The 17,986-nt window shown below is 39.2% G+C and overlaps 1 protein-coding gene across 5 annotated transcripts in view; it reads right to left on the bottom strand.

Moving 5' to 3' along the window:
• The window catches only part of CADM1 (cell adhesion molecule 1), a 291,800-nt gene that overhangs the window by 70,986 nt on the left and 202,828 nt on the right, over positions 1-17,986 (bottom strand). For all 5 annotated transcript variants that reach the window (XM_038380879.2, XM_038380886.2, XM_038380878.2 and 2 more), the window contains exons 2-5: positions 11,434-11,580; positions 9,631-9,783; positions 4,251-4,388; positions 2,214-2,369 (exon numbers count right to left, since the gene is read on the bottom strand). In XM_038380879.2, the coding sequence (XP_038236807.1) occupies positions 2,214-2,369; positions 4,251-4,388; positions 9,631-9,783; positions 11,434-11,580 (594 nt within the window). The remainder of the gene's footprint in view (positions 1-2,213; positions 2,370-4,250; positions 4,389-9,630; positions 9,784-11,433; positions 11,581-17,986) is intronic.

Raw genomic sequence — 17,986 nt, forward strand, 5'->3', positions numbered from 1 at the left:
TTACATTAGTAGGCCTTGTTGTTTGAACTAATTCAGTCTGTCTCACTTTTGCTTCTTCTCGCATCAACATGTATTCTTTAGGTTATTGTGATCTCTTATAAACCTTCATATAATTTTCACAGACGAGTGCACAATTAGGGTACATTTGTAGGCCCACTTATCACAACATAGTTTATACGCAAGTACAATTCAGTGTCCTCTGACTATATAAATCTCCATTAACACCACAACAACAGGTTCAGAAGAAAGGCCAGGAATTGATGCGTCATGGAGACCAAACTCCCCTCAACATCAGGAGAGGGCTGACAGATTGATATAGGGAGAGAAGAGACTGTTAGGACACTTATTGTGCAGCTCCCTGGGCTGTTTCTTCGTTCTGTGGATCAAAAAGCAATGCTCGTTGGCAGCACTATTCGTCCAGTGCTTTTCACCAGCTCCAGGTTAATTTCAGAATGTGAAGACAAACACGCTAGTCATCAAGACCATTTCACATGGTTTCCCCATCCGCTTGCAGAAAGCTCTGCATTAAGTGCATTCCAAGAAACTTGTGCTAAGCACTGAGTAACACCTCTCCCTCCCCAAGAGACACCCAAAGGCAGGCCTAAATTTAGCGATAAGTGGAAAAAATGCCCTTTGCAACAGATAAAACCAATACAGTGAAGGTTTTGGAAGTCGCCCAGGACCTTCAGATAACCACACTGTAAATGTGATTTGCCGTCATTCTGTTTGGTGCCTTTTACAAGCTGCAACCTAAAGGATTCAGAAAAAAGAGATTTTCTCTTTCATAGACATATGTAGAAGGAACTATTGCATGCTCTGTTAAAAAGACTGACCCATTTCTATTGCACCAAAAGGTATGCATTACACGGAAATATCCATAGGGAATCCTTACACTACTAATCTGACCCCCTTATAAACAAGATTTTTTTTAAACAGGATTTCAATTTTCCTGTATCAGCTGAGAGATGGATTTTTTTCCCCCCTGTTAAGTAGCTGATCAAGCCTCACAAAGGTGCTAATCTATTATTAAAGCTAATGGAGCTCTACAAGAAATGTTAATGGGCATTACGTTTGCATAAATGAATTACACATTAGCACAGTCACAAGAAATCTAGTATCTGCCAATTTAGATAGTATCTGATCATTTTTGTTTTCCCTATTATAGGGACATTACTTCATGCTAGTTTCCGTGATACGAAAATTGTAAGCAGAATGCTCTTAATGAAGCTACATAATGAAATAGATGAAAAATTAACAACCCTCCACTCCCTTTATATAATGTTATGGTTGAGATGAACCTGCAAAAGAAAGATTTGAGTCATCTTAGCATCTCACCACTTGGTTGTTCTCTCGTACTGAGGCAGTCACCCCAATGTCAGGTTTGTTTGCCTTTCTGATTTCAAAAGCCATATTCCACTTGATAACATGACATAGTGACACTAACATTACTGTGCTCTGCGTCACTAATATGAACAGGAGCCACCTCTGCTGTGGATTGCCCCATGGGTATTTTCAGAAATCTACTTCTTTCTATTTATGTACATCACTCATGTGATGTATATAAATGGCAGTTCATAGAGAACTAAGTGAAATGTTCCACTTAGCTTTTATCCTGAATATAGTTGGAAGCATTAAATCTTAAGATTAGCTTGCTTTAGCAGGCTGCTTTTACTTGACCTTTACCTTAAAAGGTTCCACTATTTTAAAACATATTTCTGCAGCTCTAATTTAGAAAAGAACTACTGTACTATACTTCCCATTATATGCATTATGAAAGTCTCTCTTGCATCGCAGCATGGGTCTCTCAGTTCATTTACCAATGGAGAATTGCAGTAAGTTACTTTAAATGGATCTCTGCAGTGATGCGAACTTTTAAAGAAATACATGCATTGTTAAAAAAGTTAGGATTTAAAATTAAAATTTATCTGCTTTGACAAAATCACAAGGTCTAGCTATTAACCCTTTAAGGTGCTAAATCTGGGTAAAGCAAGTTATTCTATGTGGAGAGAATAAAACTAGGAATTTGGCATCACAGCAAAACTGCAAGAAGAAGTCATTGTTTAAGCCATTAAACAATACTTAATACTTTGATTTCAACATTTATAAACCCTATCTACACTGTAATAAAATCTAATGACATAATTAATGGTTTCGAGCTTCTGTTTAAATGAGGAACATTCTACATTAGAAGAATAGAAAGCTCTGGTACTCACACATTACTTCTAGGTAGCGCTGCGTCTGTAAGTCTTTGACAGCGGGGTGATCTACCAGACAGATGACAGGGAGCCCATCATCCTCACGTCCCACGGTCAGCAAAAGCTGACTAGTCACAGTGAACATATCAGACCATTGCTCCACTTCAGATTTGCCTGCCAGACAGATGAGGGAGAGAGCACAGAATAATCACGGGAGAGCATATTCATGACATCATGTTGTCATCTCGCTGGCATCACCACGGTAGACAAAAGAGGTGCTGGGAACACGTGCCCCTAAATTTCCAGCTTTCATCTCTATAGCATTGACTGCTAAGGGCAGGGAGGTGTCCGCGTGGGTAATACTATCCCTCCTACCAAAGTCATTAAAACTTACAATATACAGTGTGCGGTCATAAGGATTAAAAATGCCAGGATGCTTACAGCTCCACTGATTTAAAAGCTTGGGGATTTTTTTTTGGAAGGTATCCTGGAATTCAGATGCTATGGAGATGAAAACCCATCATCAGCTATTAGGAGGGAAAGAGAGTAAATGGATTAATATAATTAAAAACAGTAATTAAAATATTTAAAACAGTGGCACTGTTGAAGATCCATTGAAAATACCATAGCAGCGGGTTGGAGTGAAGTATATTGCAGGGCAAGATTCTCCAGAACACACACAGATCAGGAAAAAGGCAGCTCAGGATTAAATGATGAAACTAATGAAGTTTTCCATGAACTCAGCACATATTTGCTGACCAGAAACCACTGCCTCTTAAATGTGTGTATCAACTGCATTTTTATGGTTCAAATCATGGTGATAAAATGGCTAAAAGGGAAACCTATAAGAGAGACTTCCCCTTCAAGCCCACAAAACAGCTCCTATGGATAATACATAGGTAAAACACATTGACAACTGTTAAAAAACAACAACCTGTTATATTTAGAGGAAAGACTGCATAATCAAAGAGGCTCCTGGTTCTCTCTCCATCTGAGTCAGTGTAAAATCAAGAACAAAGAAAACTATTTCAGTTTCCCTATTTCTATTTTTGAAAACCCTTCTGTGCCAAAGAATCAGCAGGGTGATCTGCTATTTCAAGAAGTGACTACTTGTTCGGCAGTCTTCAAAGATACAGGACAGTTGGAATTCAATTGCTGAAGCGAGAAAGCTTAATAAAGGAGCTGGACAAGGCAAGCACAAGTGGTCAAATACTGTTGTACTGGGGCCCTACAGAAAGCAAAAGAAACCAAGGAGGAGGTCATTTGAAGATCCATGCATCATTTAGATGACAACAGGTGCCGGAAAGCAGTTGGTTCTGTGGGATGCTACATGTGGCAGCAGCTTTGCCTTCCACTATTACCAGCATAAGTTCAGTATGTGTCATTGTGCTGAGATGCCTGTAGGAGGGAAGGGATATTTGTCCTCTGTCCGGAGGACTTTATCCTGTCTTTGCAGAGCGTTGGATTTGAAGGACTGTATCTGACTTCTGTAAAGAGCTGTTATCTCAGATGGGACAAAATGAGAGGTGATGCCATGTGCACACAGACTTAAACAGCACATAATATGCAATCAGTGTTGTGACTTATCTGTACAAATTCCATGAGCACTAGACTTTACAGAGTAGAAGAAACTCATTTTTGTATCAACATCTACCCAATCCCACTGGAAGAACCGAGCTAGATATAAAAGTGCACTGAAACGCTTTATTACCCCACTTGATGCCATCACACTGACCCCTAAATCAGGGAAAGAGCTACCTTCTCTGCACACCATAAGGGATCACTGTGGACATCAGTAGCTGAAGAGCAACTCCAGAACCCTGAACTTGGATTCTGGCAGGTAACTAAAAGACAACACAGGGGTAAAGTCCTTTACTGTTAAGATGCATTTGCCATTTAAATCTGCCCATACATTTTGCCACTGACATGGCTCTTTTATTATTTTTTTTTAAACAAGTGTTTCTATTCTCTGTCTCCACAATATTATATTTAGAAGGTCTAATTTAACCACTTCAGTTATCTATCAAGCTGTGCGGCTTTAGGAGATAAATTTACCCGGTAGCTCCTTGTTCCCTTTGAACCATCTGATTGTGGTGGCTGGTCTGCTGGCCATGGCAGTACAGTTCAACTCTATCTCCTCTCCTTCAGTGGCGATGTCTTTCTGGATATCAATCATCAAATTGCGTGGTGGGACTAAAACCAAAAATATAAATCAGAATAAGATCAGTACGTTTTGATCTTTAACTGGTGTATACCCAAGAACTCATCAACATGTTACTCAATGTTGGAAAACAGTTGGATTCTTTTTGGGAAAGGTAGGCACCCGGACTTACCAGATCTCTTAATTTATCAAATGATTATTTGTACTATTGTCCCTTAACACACAGGTTCCTAATAGTTGTATTAAATGTTTTTAGCCCAGCTTTGAGTTCATCAACTATTGCTTATTAAATTCTCACATTTTCTATAGTCCCTCCAAGCTGAGCACGGTCCCCTGTAAATTGTCTGCTCTCTTTCATGCTACATGGGTGTGATATCACACAAAGAATACAGCTTGCATTTTACAGTCAGTAATGAGGAGAAGGGAAACAGAAAAAATATGTTTAACGGTACCGTACCTACCCATAGTTTTAGCTCCCTAAAGGTAAAATTTTTCTCATCTGCTCTTCAATTTCAAGCCTCAGGCTCAAGATGTGGAAGATGACCAGCAAAGATCAAATACATTTAGACCTCTTAAAAAAAAAAGCCATCAAGACTGGGATCAGAATAGAATGTCACAGCCTCCAATTGCCAATGCATCTCCCATCAAAATAAACCAAAAGGCAAATGCAATTCCAGATTTGATGGAGATGTGGAAACAACTTTGGATCTCAACAAAGATAACTGCTTCAAATTGCAATTACTGCAAGCTGAGAGTTTTCCTCTCTTTAAGGCAAGTACCCACTAGAGACAACACTACTGTGAGCTACAAAGCCAGAGAGCTATAATCATCATCATCAGTGAAAAACAATCTAATAATATTTAGGAACAGGGTGTTACCTACGGGAGACCACTACCACAGTAGCATGCAATCCATAGACAGGATAAAAACAAGTTTAAAACTGCTGAAAAAGGAACAAGATGAAAAAGTCAGTAATGAGAGAAACATGAATACACACAATTCCATCCCTGTTAGGCCTTTAAGTAAATAATTTAAACTGATATTTCCAAAGATAACTCAACATTTTTGTTCTCATCACTATGATTAAGCAATTGTATGGTTGAAATATGACTCAGACATTTTCAAGCTGATGAAGAACCAATATGTATAAATATCATCCAGATGATCAAAGGACTTGTCAGTTTTAGCTTTTCTCTAAGATGAGTAAAACAGACCATATATTTCAGATTTTCATGTGTTCTAATCCATTGTGAATAAATCTATATCTATATCTATCTATATCTATACTTAATGAGAACAACTTAATTATTTTTTTAGCCTGTTACAGAAGGCACAAAATACTTGCTTATAGGCCCATTAAACAGATACCACTACTTCTGATGCATCTCTTAGCAATGAGTCAATGTACATTAACTAACTCAATACATTTAAACAGGTACCAATAGGAGAGAAACTGAAGGGGACAAAAACACCATCCTATTTGGCTGAACATCAGAAAACTGAAGTACAACTTGAAGGCTGTTGATAAACCTGAGATCCATACTAGGGCAGATTATAAACATTGTTTCCACAGTTTAAACACTAAGACAGAACAGAATCTCATTAAATATAAGAAAAACAACCAAACTTACAACTAATCAGTGAGTGAGATCTTACATTTAAGATCTTCCACTACGATTCAGGTTCTCTTATTAACAGGAGCTTAAAAGCCAGCACTAATCTTTAGACACAGCTGTAATAGTATTAGCTACTATTATCTGTAACTAAATTAACCTTATAACTGCATCTATATCATTATCTTGCAAACCATGAGAAATAGGATGAAAAAAGGAGAATTCAGTATATTACATTTTCACCAAGTCAATTCAGAGTAGAAAAAGTGAACCGCAACACTCCAAAATGGATAATTCCTAAGCAAATGAGCACACACAAAATGTCAGATGAAAGATCTCAAGTTTATACATACAAAAATAATACATAAAATAGTGGCTGTTAAATCAGCTCAGACAAAAGTTAACAGAAATCCCTCACTTTGCATTATAATTATGCTTAAGGTTTTGCTTAAACATCAAGCAACTAACCAACGTGCATACGCATAAGCATTTTGAAGCACAAAAAAGAGGTTTAACAACTGCATAACGTACATAGTACTTTCCTTAAACACCACAGACAGCAAACCAGATTTTATTCTTCATTTATTATTGTGATGCTGGCAGACCACGTGCCAGTTTACACCAGTGTCCCCATGCCTCAACTGGACACTGAGACTTTGATCAGATATTTTTAGTAGCAATACCTGTTTGACCTGCACATGCGCCCTAGACAACCTTGTGCCCCATACTAAATTATATGTAGAGCTGCCCAAGTGAACCACCTTCAGTTCCTTTACCACCACAAAGTCCCACTGAGGAAACTCCAAAGCAGAAGGGAAGTAGGGAGGGAAGTGGAGCACCCATAGGGGGACATCTTGAAGAACTCCAATTACTGGACTCCTCCTTCAACTAACATCCCTATGGGTGCTCCACTTCAGGTGACTTCCGAGCAGTATCTTCATCATGAGGAGGGAGTCTTCACCGAAGGCAAGACCACATTCCCCAGGGCAGCATCTGATCTAGAAGAATGACCCATCACATTGTGTTTGGAAAAGTTATGTATTAAAGTCCAAATTGCAGCCTTGCAGATCCCAACAATGGGAACATGTTTCAACAACACCATAGACATTGACAAGAAATCTAGTGAAATATGCAAACGCCTTGGGAGGAGCTTGTGTATTGGCAAACAATGAATAATATATCCAGATATCCACTTGGACAGACTCTGAATGGAGACAGTGGCTCCCTTGAACAGGTCAGCGTCCCTTGAACGCCTGGGAGACTTGCTAAATGACTTGGTTCTCTCCTTTCTACAGATGTCGAAGTAGACGTTTTAATGTTGAGCTGGAGATCTAACCTGGGGGGAATGGATAGTGGTGAGTTTATAGCAGAGAGAACCTCATTGCAAGTCTGCCCCTTGAGCAGCCAATCAAGGCATGGAAAAACCACTGTCTCCAATAAATAAAAGGTAGTTGGTGACCATTGTCAAAACCTTCAAGAACACACTCAGAGCAGAGAAAAGGCCGACTAGAAGTATCCAGTACTGGATGTGATCTTAACTGACCAGAAACCAAAATAATCTCTTGTGAAAAGGACAAATTGTAGCATGAAAGCATAAGGTCCTGAAGGTTGAGGGCTGAAAATCAAATTCCATTGATAGAATTACAGCTGCAAAAGTCACCATTCTACATTTTTGTATTTTCAGAAAAGTTGTGAAGGAGTCCGATCTAGAATTGGTCTCCACCCTTCGTTCTTTTTCGGGACCCGAAGTGATCAGTGATTCTCCTGTGGCCTCAGCAAAAAGAGTTTCAGTCCATCAAAGGGGCAGTCCTCAACAATACTTTGAAACTCTCCAGGTAACCCATAGAACTGGAGCAAGGATGCCCAATGTACGGTTACAACCCTGGAGATAGAGCAAGCTGCAATGTCAAATGCATCTAAGGAGGCCTGTAATGAGGTTCTAGTCAGTAGCTGACCTTCAGCTATGGCAGTGTGGAACTGCTCACGATGTTCTGCTGGAAGGTGTTTAATAAATGTGGTGAATTTGGAATAACCGGTATGACTGTTTTGCCATAAGAGCTTGGTAATTTGCAATTCTAAATTCTGGGGTTGCAAATGAATGACTCAAGGTCAAGGCGATTTTGGTCCCTGTCATATAGGGTTAATTTAGCGTGATGCTGTCTGCCACGTTCACCACTTCAACAGCCAGGGAATTAGGCAAAGGATTCAAAAATAAATATTCACAGTTCTTGGCTGGGACAGAATACTTCTTATCAGAATGTCTGCACATGGGCAATACCATTGTTGGGGTCTGCCAGATGGTCCTGGCAGGATCCAGGAAGGCCTCATTTATGGGCAGGGCCACTTGAGCAGAAAGTGTCGTTTGCAAAACGTCCAAGTGCTTGTGCTGCGACTCTCAAACCTCCTCTAGGGGAATATGCAACGAATCCACAACGTGCTTTGTTAGCTCCTGTAACTGTTTGAAGCCAGAGAAGGTGGAGGGGGCATAACAGCTTCATCTGGGAAAGATGAGATGACCGTTTGAAGAGTACCCTCCTTGACTGCTTTGGCCTATTGCTCCTCAAAGGTTTCCTCCTGCAGTTGAAGCAGCAGACGAGGAATAAATGAAGTATGGGCCTGCCTACCCCAATGGTTCCCAACAAGAAAGATTAGGAGCTAGTAGGAATTCCTGTTGATAAGCTGACCAAAAGTCCCAATATGGCCACTGAGGGGAACCATAATTAATATACGCCCTAATTTTAGATAAATAATATACTTAAATCTTATTCCTTCCCTTTTTCTCCTCACTGAATGAAAAGAATCTATGACCACAACCCCACTCTCCTGCTGAAGTGTGACACACACATATACTTTGCTACCTGAAAGATGAACAGCACGTTGTCTAGGAAAGTTTGTGAGGTTAGTTTGCAGGATTACTAAAGCCAGCTGATTGTCTTCCCCTTGTAGGTGTTTGCCATTCCCCAGACATCCACTCCAAGGAAACAACAGTGTCAGACTTACTCCAGCCAAAGCAGTGATTCATCATCATGCAGCCCCAGCAAGGCAGGTATTGTCCCACACTTCCCAAATGGAGACACTGACTGAGGGAATTTAAGTGACCTGGCCAAGTGAGAGTCAGTGACAGGCAGAGCCAGGCTTAAAATTCAGGAGCGTCTGGCTCCTAAACCTATACGTTTTTCACAAAACTGAAATGCTGCAGGAAAAACAAACACTCGGCTGAGATGAAGAGCATGCAGAGTGATTATAAAGAAATTCTATTGGGTAGAGGCACACAGCCAGTCTCTTCCTCACTTAGCTAACACAACTAAAAGCTAACAGCTATGACGTTCCACGTGGCTCACTTGAAAATTTAAGTTGATCTTTGCTAGTCACCTTCAGAATCTTGTGATTGCAGTTTCGAGTCCCAGACTCAATAGATCCATAAAGGCAGCTGGTCTTTAGTGAAAGAGCTCTTTGGGATTAAAAAAAAGTTGATTTTTACTGAAATCTCAGAGTGCATGTGGCTCTATAAATCAAGTCTTAAGAATATGATTCAGTTTCAGCAACTTTTGGTGGCTGGAATTGCTACAAAATAGTTCCAAAAAATATGTGCTGATTGATTCCCTTTCCCCTTCATTCCTCCACATTACTGAAGAGTTAGAGTTTACTGCCCGGCACTTACCAAGCACAGTCATAGTGGTATAAATTTCCTGTGGGGGATCGGTGTAGAGTTGGCAGAAGTATCTTCCTTCATCAGAAATGGAGACATTTGTCAATGACACTCTGAGTTCACTGTTAGAGAAATTCACTAACTGAAACCTGCTGTCCTTCAAAGCTGTGGAACAAACAGATCATGAGTGATTGTGATGAACAAGACAGACAGTACGTTTCCTCCCACAAAAACATGGCAAAGCCAGAAGCCTGAAAGAGTAGTAATGGTGCCTAAACAAAACTCCTATGTGTTCCACATTATTCCAGCTCCTTGCATTTCAATTTGGGTTTAAACAATACTCATGTGCTCAGATCAATATAACTAATCAATACAAATTCTTCATACAAACTACTGATGTGTCTAACTTTTATTTTCAGAAGATGTAGCAATGTTTTTGGCAAGAAGGCTGCCATAAAAACAATTCAGGGGGTTATTTTGTGGCTTAAAGCAGAGTGCAGGATTGATACCATGAGTGGATTAGAACCAGCAAGAAGCAGAGATAAGAATCAGGACAAAAATTTAAGATTTAGGTTTTCTTACACCAGTAAAAAGAAAAGGGTACTTGCTGCACCTTAGAGACTAACAAATGTATTTGAGCCTAAGCTTTCATGAGCTACAGCTCACTTCATCGGATTTCCACTGAATGCATCTGATGAAGTGAGCTGTAACTCATGAAAGCTTATGCTCAAATACATTTGTTCGTCTCTAAGGTGCCACAAGTACTCCTTTTCTTTTTGCAAAAGCAGACTAACACGGCTGCTACTCTGAAACCTTACACAAGTAATTACTGCTAAAATCCCTTTGGGAATTTCAACAGCACTGACAAATATTTCAACTAAGACTTACTGATGGTCTTTCTAGAGTGCCAATTTTGGGGCAGGGTCTGTGAAATACCTAGCAAAATGGGAACCCTGATCTGGGTCCTTCGATGCTATTGCAATACCAGTAAATCAAAATCTCTGAGTTCGTCCCACCCAATTAGTTACTTAGATTGTAAGCAATTTTGGAGCAGAGACCCTCTGTGTTGTGTGTACACAACGAGCACAAGTAGTCCTGGTCCATCCTGTCCAATTCCAAGAGCAGCCGTTAGACTGAATAGTCTCCTTTCAATTGTTATCCTCACAGTATTGTCTAATCAGGAAATAAAGCCATCCTCCTGCACTGGGCACCATGGTGACAGATTTTGTTTTAAGAAAAGGAGTACTTGTGGCACCTCAGAGACTAAAATTTATTTGAGCACATGCTTTCGTGAGCTACAGCTCACTTCATCAGATGCTGTAGCTCATGAAAGCTTATGCTCAAATAAATTTGTTAGTCTCTAAGATGTCACAAGTACTCCTTTTCTTTTTGAGAATACAGACTAACATGGCTGCTACTCTGAAACCGAGATTTTGTTTTGGCTTTAAAGGGGACAGATTATCTTGAATATGTCATTCTTCAGACCAAACATATTACTTCTCAGAACATTGTATTCTCCTGCATTACTCCATTCAATTTGTTTGTGTCAGCTAAATATTTGGCGCTCAGTTGCAATTCACCCTGAATTACTACAATCAATTCCTATTGCAAAGTAAAACAGTCTGACTTTTAAAAGGGACCAGCAAGGTTCCATTGAGAAAGATTACGATTGCCTGTCATCTATGCTCTGAAGAAACAACTCAACTTTAAGTGCCTAACACTAAATTAAAAAAGAGGCGTTCACAATCTCTTTATCCAGAATGCCAGGAGGGTGGGGGTCAGTTGCTACCAAACAACACACGGACGGAAACTTACGCCTGAAGTCTTTGAAATAAATGGTCTGTCTATTGGGATTCAGTAGCTGAATCACTGAGTCATCACTGTTTTTGACTCGACAACTGATGGTGGCAACTTCTCCTTCCACTACCGTCACATCTTCAGTAACCAAGTTCTGTCCACCACCTTAAAAAGAAAGGAAAGAAAGATTAAATACTGTCCTGCCAAGTTTTTAAATTATGTCAGCAGGATTTATGTAGAATAGATGAAGTACAAGCTGTAGTGGACCCGCATGCTGAAGCAAACTATCCCTTCTTGAATATGAAGAGGGTATTTATCGCACGAGATTGGCTTCGTTTCTGTGGCATAGACAATTCATAACTATAGTTACCTGGGCAATAATTTTATTGCTGTACACGTATACAGTTGTCCACTGGACAACAACATTTGAAAGGGGGGATCCTGGGGAAGAAAAATAATGACACGTCATTCAACTCTAATGAATACCACTAAATTAGACTAGAATAACTGGGAGAACTCTGTGGGTGGTTAGAGTGGACAAGGAGCAGCTGCTTTTCTAAAAATCAAGACTGCCCCTTCTGCTGTATGCATTGGCAAGGCTGCTCTATAAGCAGCCGGTGGATAATTTCATCTAGATGTAAAAATGTGACTCCAAGGAAAGAGCATGGAAGGAGAAGGCAAATTCTCTTGCTCCTAGACGCTAAACATCTGCTAAATTATCCACTTGCACAGAATGAAATATTTTTAAATGAACCCCTGGTTGGCAGAGATGCAAGGAACACATGCCAAAGTGGGGGAAAGGAGGGAAGGGAGCAAAAGGAGATTGACTCTAGGGGACCAAGTCTTCATCTCAGCCCTACATCACAGTAAGAAGCCAAGCACCGTGGCACAGATTGGCTCCTAAAAAACAAGTGGTGGCGGCATCGTGAGACATGCAGTTGATGGCACGCGGTCTACTTCTTAATTCTCTGGAAATCAAAAGAGTATCAGAATTACATAAAGGAGTGAAATGGAGAAATGAAGTGACAGCACAGACGATAAAACAAAGCTGTGGGGAGTAAAATATCAGGACCTATTAACGCATGCAAGACATTTCTCAGGGCCACATGTGCAGATCTTGGTGCTAAGGAGGCAAACCAAGTCACTGAAAATTGCGAAGTGCTTCCAAGAATACAGCAACCCTGGGATTTCCTCTTCAAGTGGTGTGAAAACCTGGTGCCCAATTTTTAGTTCATTCAAATTTGATTGTGTTTGCTTTTCAGCCGCTTTCTAGTACTGTTATATTAAAATACACTAAAGGAGGAGGAACAAGAAGGGAAATGGAAGAGCTTACTTCTATAGTATATTATAATTATTTTAGAAAGATTCTGGAAACACTTAGTTAAAAAGTTTCCCCCCACCCTCCAACGAAAAGCAGAAAGAGGAAAGCTGATGGGAATTCTTGCTCATCAAAAAAATCTAACTGCAGCTCTAACAACCCTTAAGATTCAAATGTATCCAGCAAAGTTTTGAGTAACACATGACAATCACTTTCTCTTGTTGTTGAGATGGAGGTGAGGGAACCAAGCCCACTGAATGATTTAAGAAAATGTGACTGGACTACTCGGATACTAGAACTGCAAAAGTGCTGGAATTATTGTTGGGAAAATTGCAACACAAAATACTGCCTGTTCTTGTTAATGTTGTTGAAAGGAAATCACTTGCGGTATGAAGTGCCCATGTTCACAACAGCCATATATGAGAAAGCCCTACAGTATCAGGCATTCCCACCTCTTCACCTACAGCTTTCACTTCAGTCTCTGAGATTTGGGGAAGCTTTATACAATCAGCAATACTTCCTTTGGCCTTCCCCCCCCATTTTTTTTTTAATATCTGTGAATCGCAGCAACTTGCATATTTTTGAGGAAAATACAGCAATAATTGTACTGTTTATGATAAAGCAATAGCTTTTAAGAATCGCTTGAAAGGCAATTAAAGAACCTATAGATTGCATAGTTTGTTACATTACTGATCTTTTTAAATTTAATCTCAAACTACACAACTAAGTTATACTAAACCCCTGCCTTCAAGGATGGGAGCCTTTAGCAGGTCCAAGCTGAAGTGGTAAGGGGATCATGGTAAGTCTTCATATCAATGTGCATGGACGTAAGGGTGGCCAAGTCCTACAGCACTGACATTGGCTGTGATAGCAATGACTGTTTTAGAAAAAAGTCAAGGGTAGTTGACTGAGATGCATAAAGAAGGAAAAGTATTTCTTTAAAAGTCTGAAAACTAAATTTACCTTTCTCAATCTTGAATTGTCTATAGATTTTATGTACTAAGAGTGCAACATATTTTTCCCTCTAGCAGGCCAAATATTCTTTCCAATTGAATGATATTTAGCAACATTAAAAAACTGTGAATAAAGGGAACATGGGAGAAAATTGGACAACTTTTAAATGTAATGAAATAAACTGGACTGGAGATTCCGGGGGTGTAGAATGGAAAATTGAGGGATATCAAACGATTTAGTGACTGCCCCACTCATATAGGACAATTCACATGCATAACAGAGTCTTGATCATTTCCAATCAGGAAAACCTGCACAGGCAATTAGGCAGCCACTAAACACAATAACGCAACCAGATGTGCAGCAGAAGTGTATATAGAAATTGCTCAACTAATATAAATAATATTACCAAAGCCTTTTGTATTTTATCCTTTGCAGGACTAAAAGGAAGTCAATAAATAAAACATGATGGATATATCATGTCAGTCAGAATGTTCTGTACCAACAAGCAAACCTGATAAAAACATTCAGTAAACATCAAGTAACTATGAACTGTTAACAAGTTAATTTTAATGCCTGGACACACCACCTGAAACACAATCTCTATTGTTCTAATCTGCATGAGTGGTGTTCTACAAATATTTTCAATTGTAATCTAATTGATCTGAAATTAATTCCACTCGGCAACTCCATTTATGCCAAAATTATACTTATTCCATCATTCATGAGCCATCGAAGTACCACTATATCCATACATGGTACACATGTGCTTATGACTGGTAAGCAAGAGACCAAGTAGTGAAATCACAGAAGCTGCAGGTTTCTTTTTTAGAACTGGAACAGATAGCCAGCTAAAAAATTACGTAACTTTACTCCATGTTTTGAAGACTATCAACACACTTTTTCTTGGTGAGAAACAATGATTTCCTTTAGCTGGGTTATGTAAGAGACCAAAAAGAGCTGGAGCTCAAATTCCAGCAACAAGAGATTCCTTCCAATGATGCCAAAGCTATGGGTTGAAGCCCCTTTCACCACATATGCTCCCAAGGTGGGAACACCCTCTGAGGACCTGCAATTATGGTCACAACTTTATTCTTCAGGTAACAAATGACAATTATTACCTTTGTGCTGTTATAGGTGCTCAACTCCATAAAGGTACTCAATCCCTATTAGCTACAATGTTCAAAATGTGCCACAGATGATAAAAACTTTATTTGCCATGGAAATATTGGAACTATAAAGCTCTACTATAAAAAATAGAAATAAAGCACAAAATACTTTAACTCTTTCATCCACATGCAGCATGGCTATTTTAGATAAAGTGTGTACACTTCTCAAAGATGCAGGGTGGCTTAATTATAATGCTAACCTTGTATTGCATGAGGAATTGGCTGTACTGCATGTAGACCTTCTGGATGTACTTTTGCATTTTGAAGACAAGTCTTCTTCCAGTAAATTTTATTAAAAACTCCACAAGCCAAAGTTATAAATGTCCTGATCTGGAGTAGCTTATTTCAAACTACAACCTTTTTTGTTGAAGTTTATTTAGCAGGTGGACAAGAACGATCCCTGCTTGTGCATTGTTTACTTTGCTATGGAGAATATACTTTTATGTAAATGAGCTCTTTTACACTGGATACTTTTTTTTTTTTAATTCCTGTAATTTATCCGGGACCCAATTATGCACATCAAGACTAGGGAGAAACTGTACCAAATATCAAATATCTTGTTTACTACTCCCTTCACTCTTTAATACTCAGCATGCTTAGCCTCAGGAGATCAGCTTTATTTCCATGGTGGACATTTACCAAGTCTGTGAACTCACACCCCCAGTTAGCCTGCTACTAAACAATGCTCTCCATTTGCTTTGGAGAAGCCCCTCCATTTGAATCTGCAATAAAAGAGCTACCACAGTAAATCAGAATCCAGATTACAATGTGGCAACAGATTGATACCAGAACTCTTCAATAAAATTTAAACAGAAAGAGTATTTTGCAGATAACAAAAGAATAGCCCATTATATTAAAACACAGCCAAGTACTCTGATCAGAGAAAATGAAATTAGCACTTAACTTCTTGGCATTGGGATGACTACATAAAATGTTACAAGATGGACTCCCACTCTCTCAAAGCATGAATATTGAAAGACTGTTCTCACAAAGCAATTCTCTTTAAAACATTTTTAAAAATATAGATAATCAGAGGACAAATTGCTGCTAATCAGATATACACTTATTTTCGTAAACGGCAGTAGGTGATGCTGTGAAAGTCCAGAGACTGAAGAAAAATCCTTCATGCAATCCCCTCTCTCTGAGTATGGTAATTTTTTACAAGTCAGATGCACAAAAAACCCCTCCCTTTAATGGACAGGAGCCCACATATCATATGCATGCAGCCATATTTGGGTTTGAGTTTTAGAGAATCCTGGGGAACACAGCTGAAATAAAACCGTTGCGTTCTAGATTTCCAATTTTCCTCATAAATGATGCAAGTTCTGTCAGATCACAAAATAAGCAGAAGGAATCCTAAGGAAAATTAGAGCAGAAGCTAAGCAGTAAGAAGTACATAAAACGGAACTTGAGAGAATATATCTGCCCAAAAGAGAAATTCCAATTGAAGTTCCTTTGGGTCACTCCTGATCTCTCATCCGCTTTCAAAACTATACAAACATTTCGGACAAAAGGACCAATAATAAGTGGTTTCACTTGTTGATGACATAAAAGCAAGCACAGACTGGAAAAAACTTTCAACTTTTTGATTGGCAAGATGTGTTGAATTAAACTTAATGATGGGAAAATGTAACAGATGTAGATATATAGTTAATGACTAAAAAGAATGCTATTGAAGTAGAGGTGAGAAAGGGAGGTATCAATGAATGTCTAGAAAATATAAAAGACAGACATCAAGGAAGCGAATGACAGCATATGCATAAAGGTTAGCACTAAGGCTAGAGAGTCCAAATATAACTTGGAAGCGACGCGACTATACATGCTTCTGATGAAACCTCAGGATAAAGTTTATTTTTGTGCACTACAATTTAACAAAAGGTTGAAAAGCAGCAACACAAGGACACAATTTACTCTTAACATTTCATATTTTTCTCATTATTTAACCTGTAAGAGAAAGGTAAATTTTAATAGACTGAAAAATTGCCTCTGCCTTTTATATGTAGTTTCACAGTGCTCAGTTAGGGAGTGGCGAGGGCTTTCAGGAGAGCCCTGTTCAAATCCTGCCACCATTTTGAAGAGGTATTTGGAGTAATTTCTCTGACCTTGGGTGTTGTCAGTCTCTCCGTGCCAATGCTAAATCATCTCAGATTTGTAAAGCAATGAAAAAATATCAATGCAAGTAATCAAATCACCACTAGAAAGGATGTGTCCCCAGGATTCATTAAAAATACTCATGATGAATGTGTGACAGGCATTTATTTTTTTTCACCACATGCTAGGTGCCTGTACAAGACAATCAATGCTCACTCCTTATCTCCAATCACATAAGCTAAACACCATTTGATACTAATATACACTCAGTATAGTTTTCTGGAATATTGCCAAACAATTATTATCTAGTTTGCCAAAGTGATGGTGTCTACTTAAGCCATTATGTCGGGGGATCGGGGTGTCTCCTATTCATGCGTGAAAACAAGTGAATGTATTGCACGCTATTGACTTCACTATCCTCTTTGACGCACAAGGAACCTTGGAAAGGTGGCTTATAATGGCTAAGGGTTATTGGAATCTCAGTGGGAGGCCATGTTAAAGTACTTGGCAACACACTCTTATGTGGCCTTGTTTTGTAACTTAATCTACAGTGAACCACACAAAGATTTTTCAAGAACTCACATCATGCAAACGTTTCCCCCTCTCTTCTCCTACTGCAGAAAGTGACCACGTTGCAGTAACTCAGCACATTAGCCATTGGCTTTTTTCATAATGATAGAAATAACGGCTGCATTTAAATATGGAACCAGTCACTGCTCCTGAAGACACAATTTCTGGATTCACACGACTCAGACCAGGGGAATGCTACAGGTGTCTTAGTGATCAATTTCAATTTCACATGACACCTGTTTTCCTGCAGAATTTTTTTTTAGGGGCAAAGAGGAGGCTGGTTTTTGGACGCATTCAACTTGCTAAGACATTAAACAATGAAGAATTTAACAGTAGGGTTAGCTCCCCAGCTGAAAATTGTCACCAGTACAGAAGCAGAAGCTTCTGTTGTGGAAAAATAGCAGCAAAAAGTTAATCACCACCAAAAAACCCTGGGGAAGAATTTTATCAAACCAACTGAGAAGAGAGTTCT

This window comes from Dermochelys coriacea, chromosome 22 (assembly GCF_009764565.3).
Source record: "Dermochelys coriacea isolate rDerCor1 chromosome 22, rDerCor1.pri.v4, whole genome shotgun sequence".
NCBI classification, from domain to species: domain Eukaryota; kingdom Metazoa; phylum Chordata; order Testudines; family Dermochelyidae; genus Dermochelys; species Dermochelys coriacea.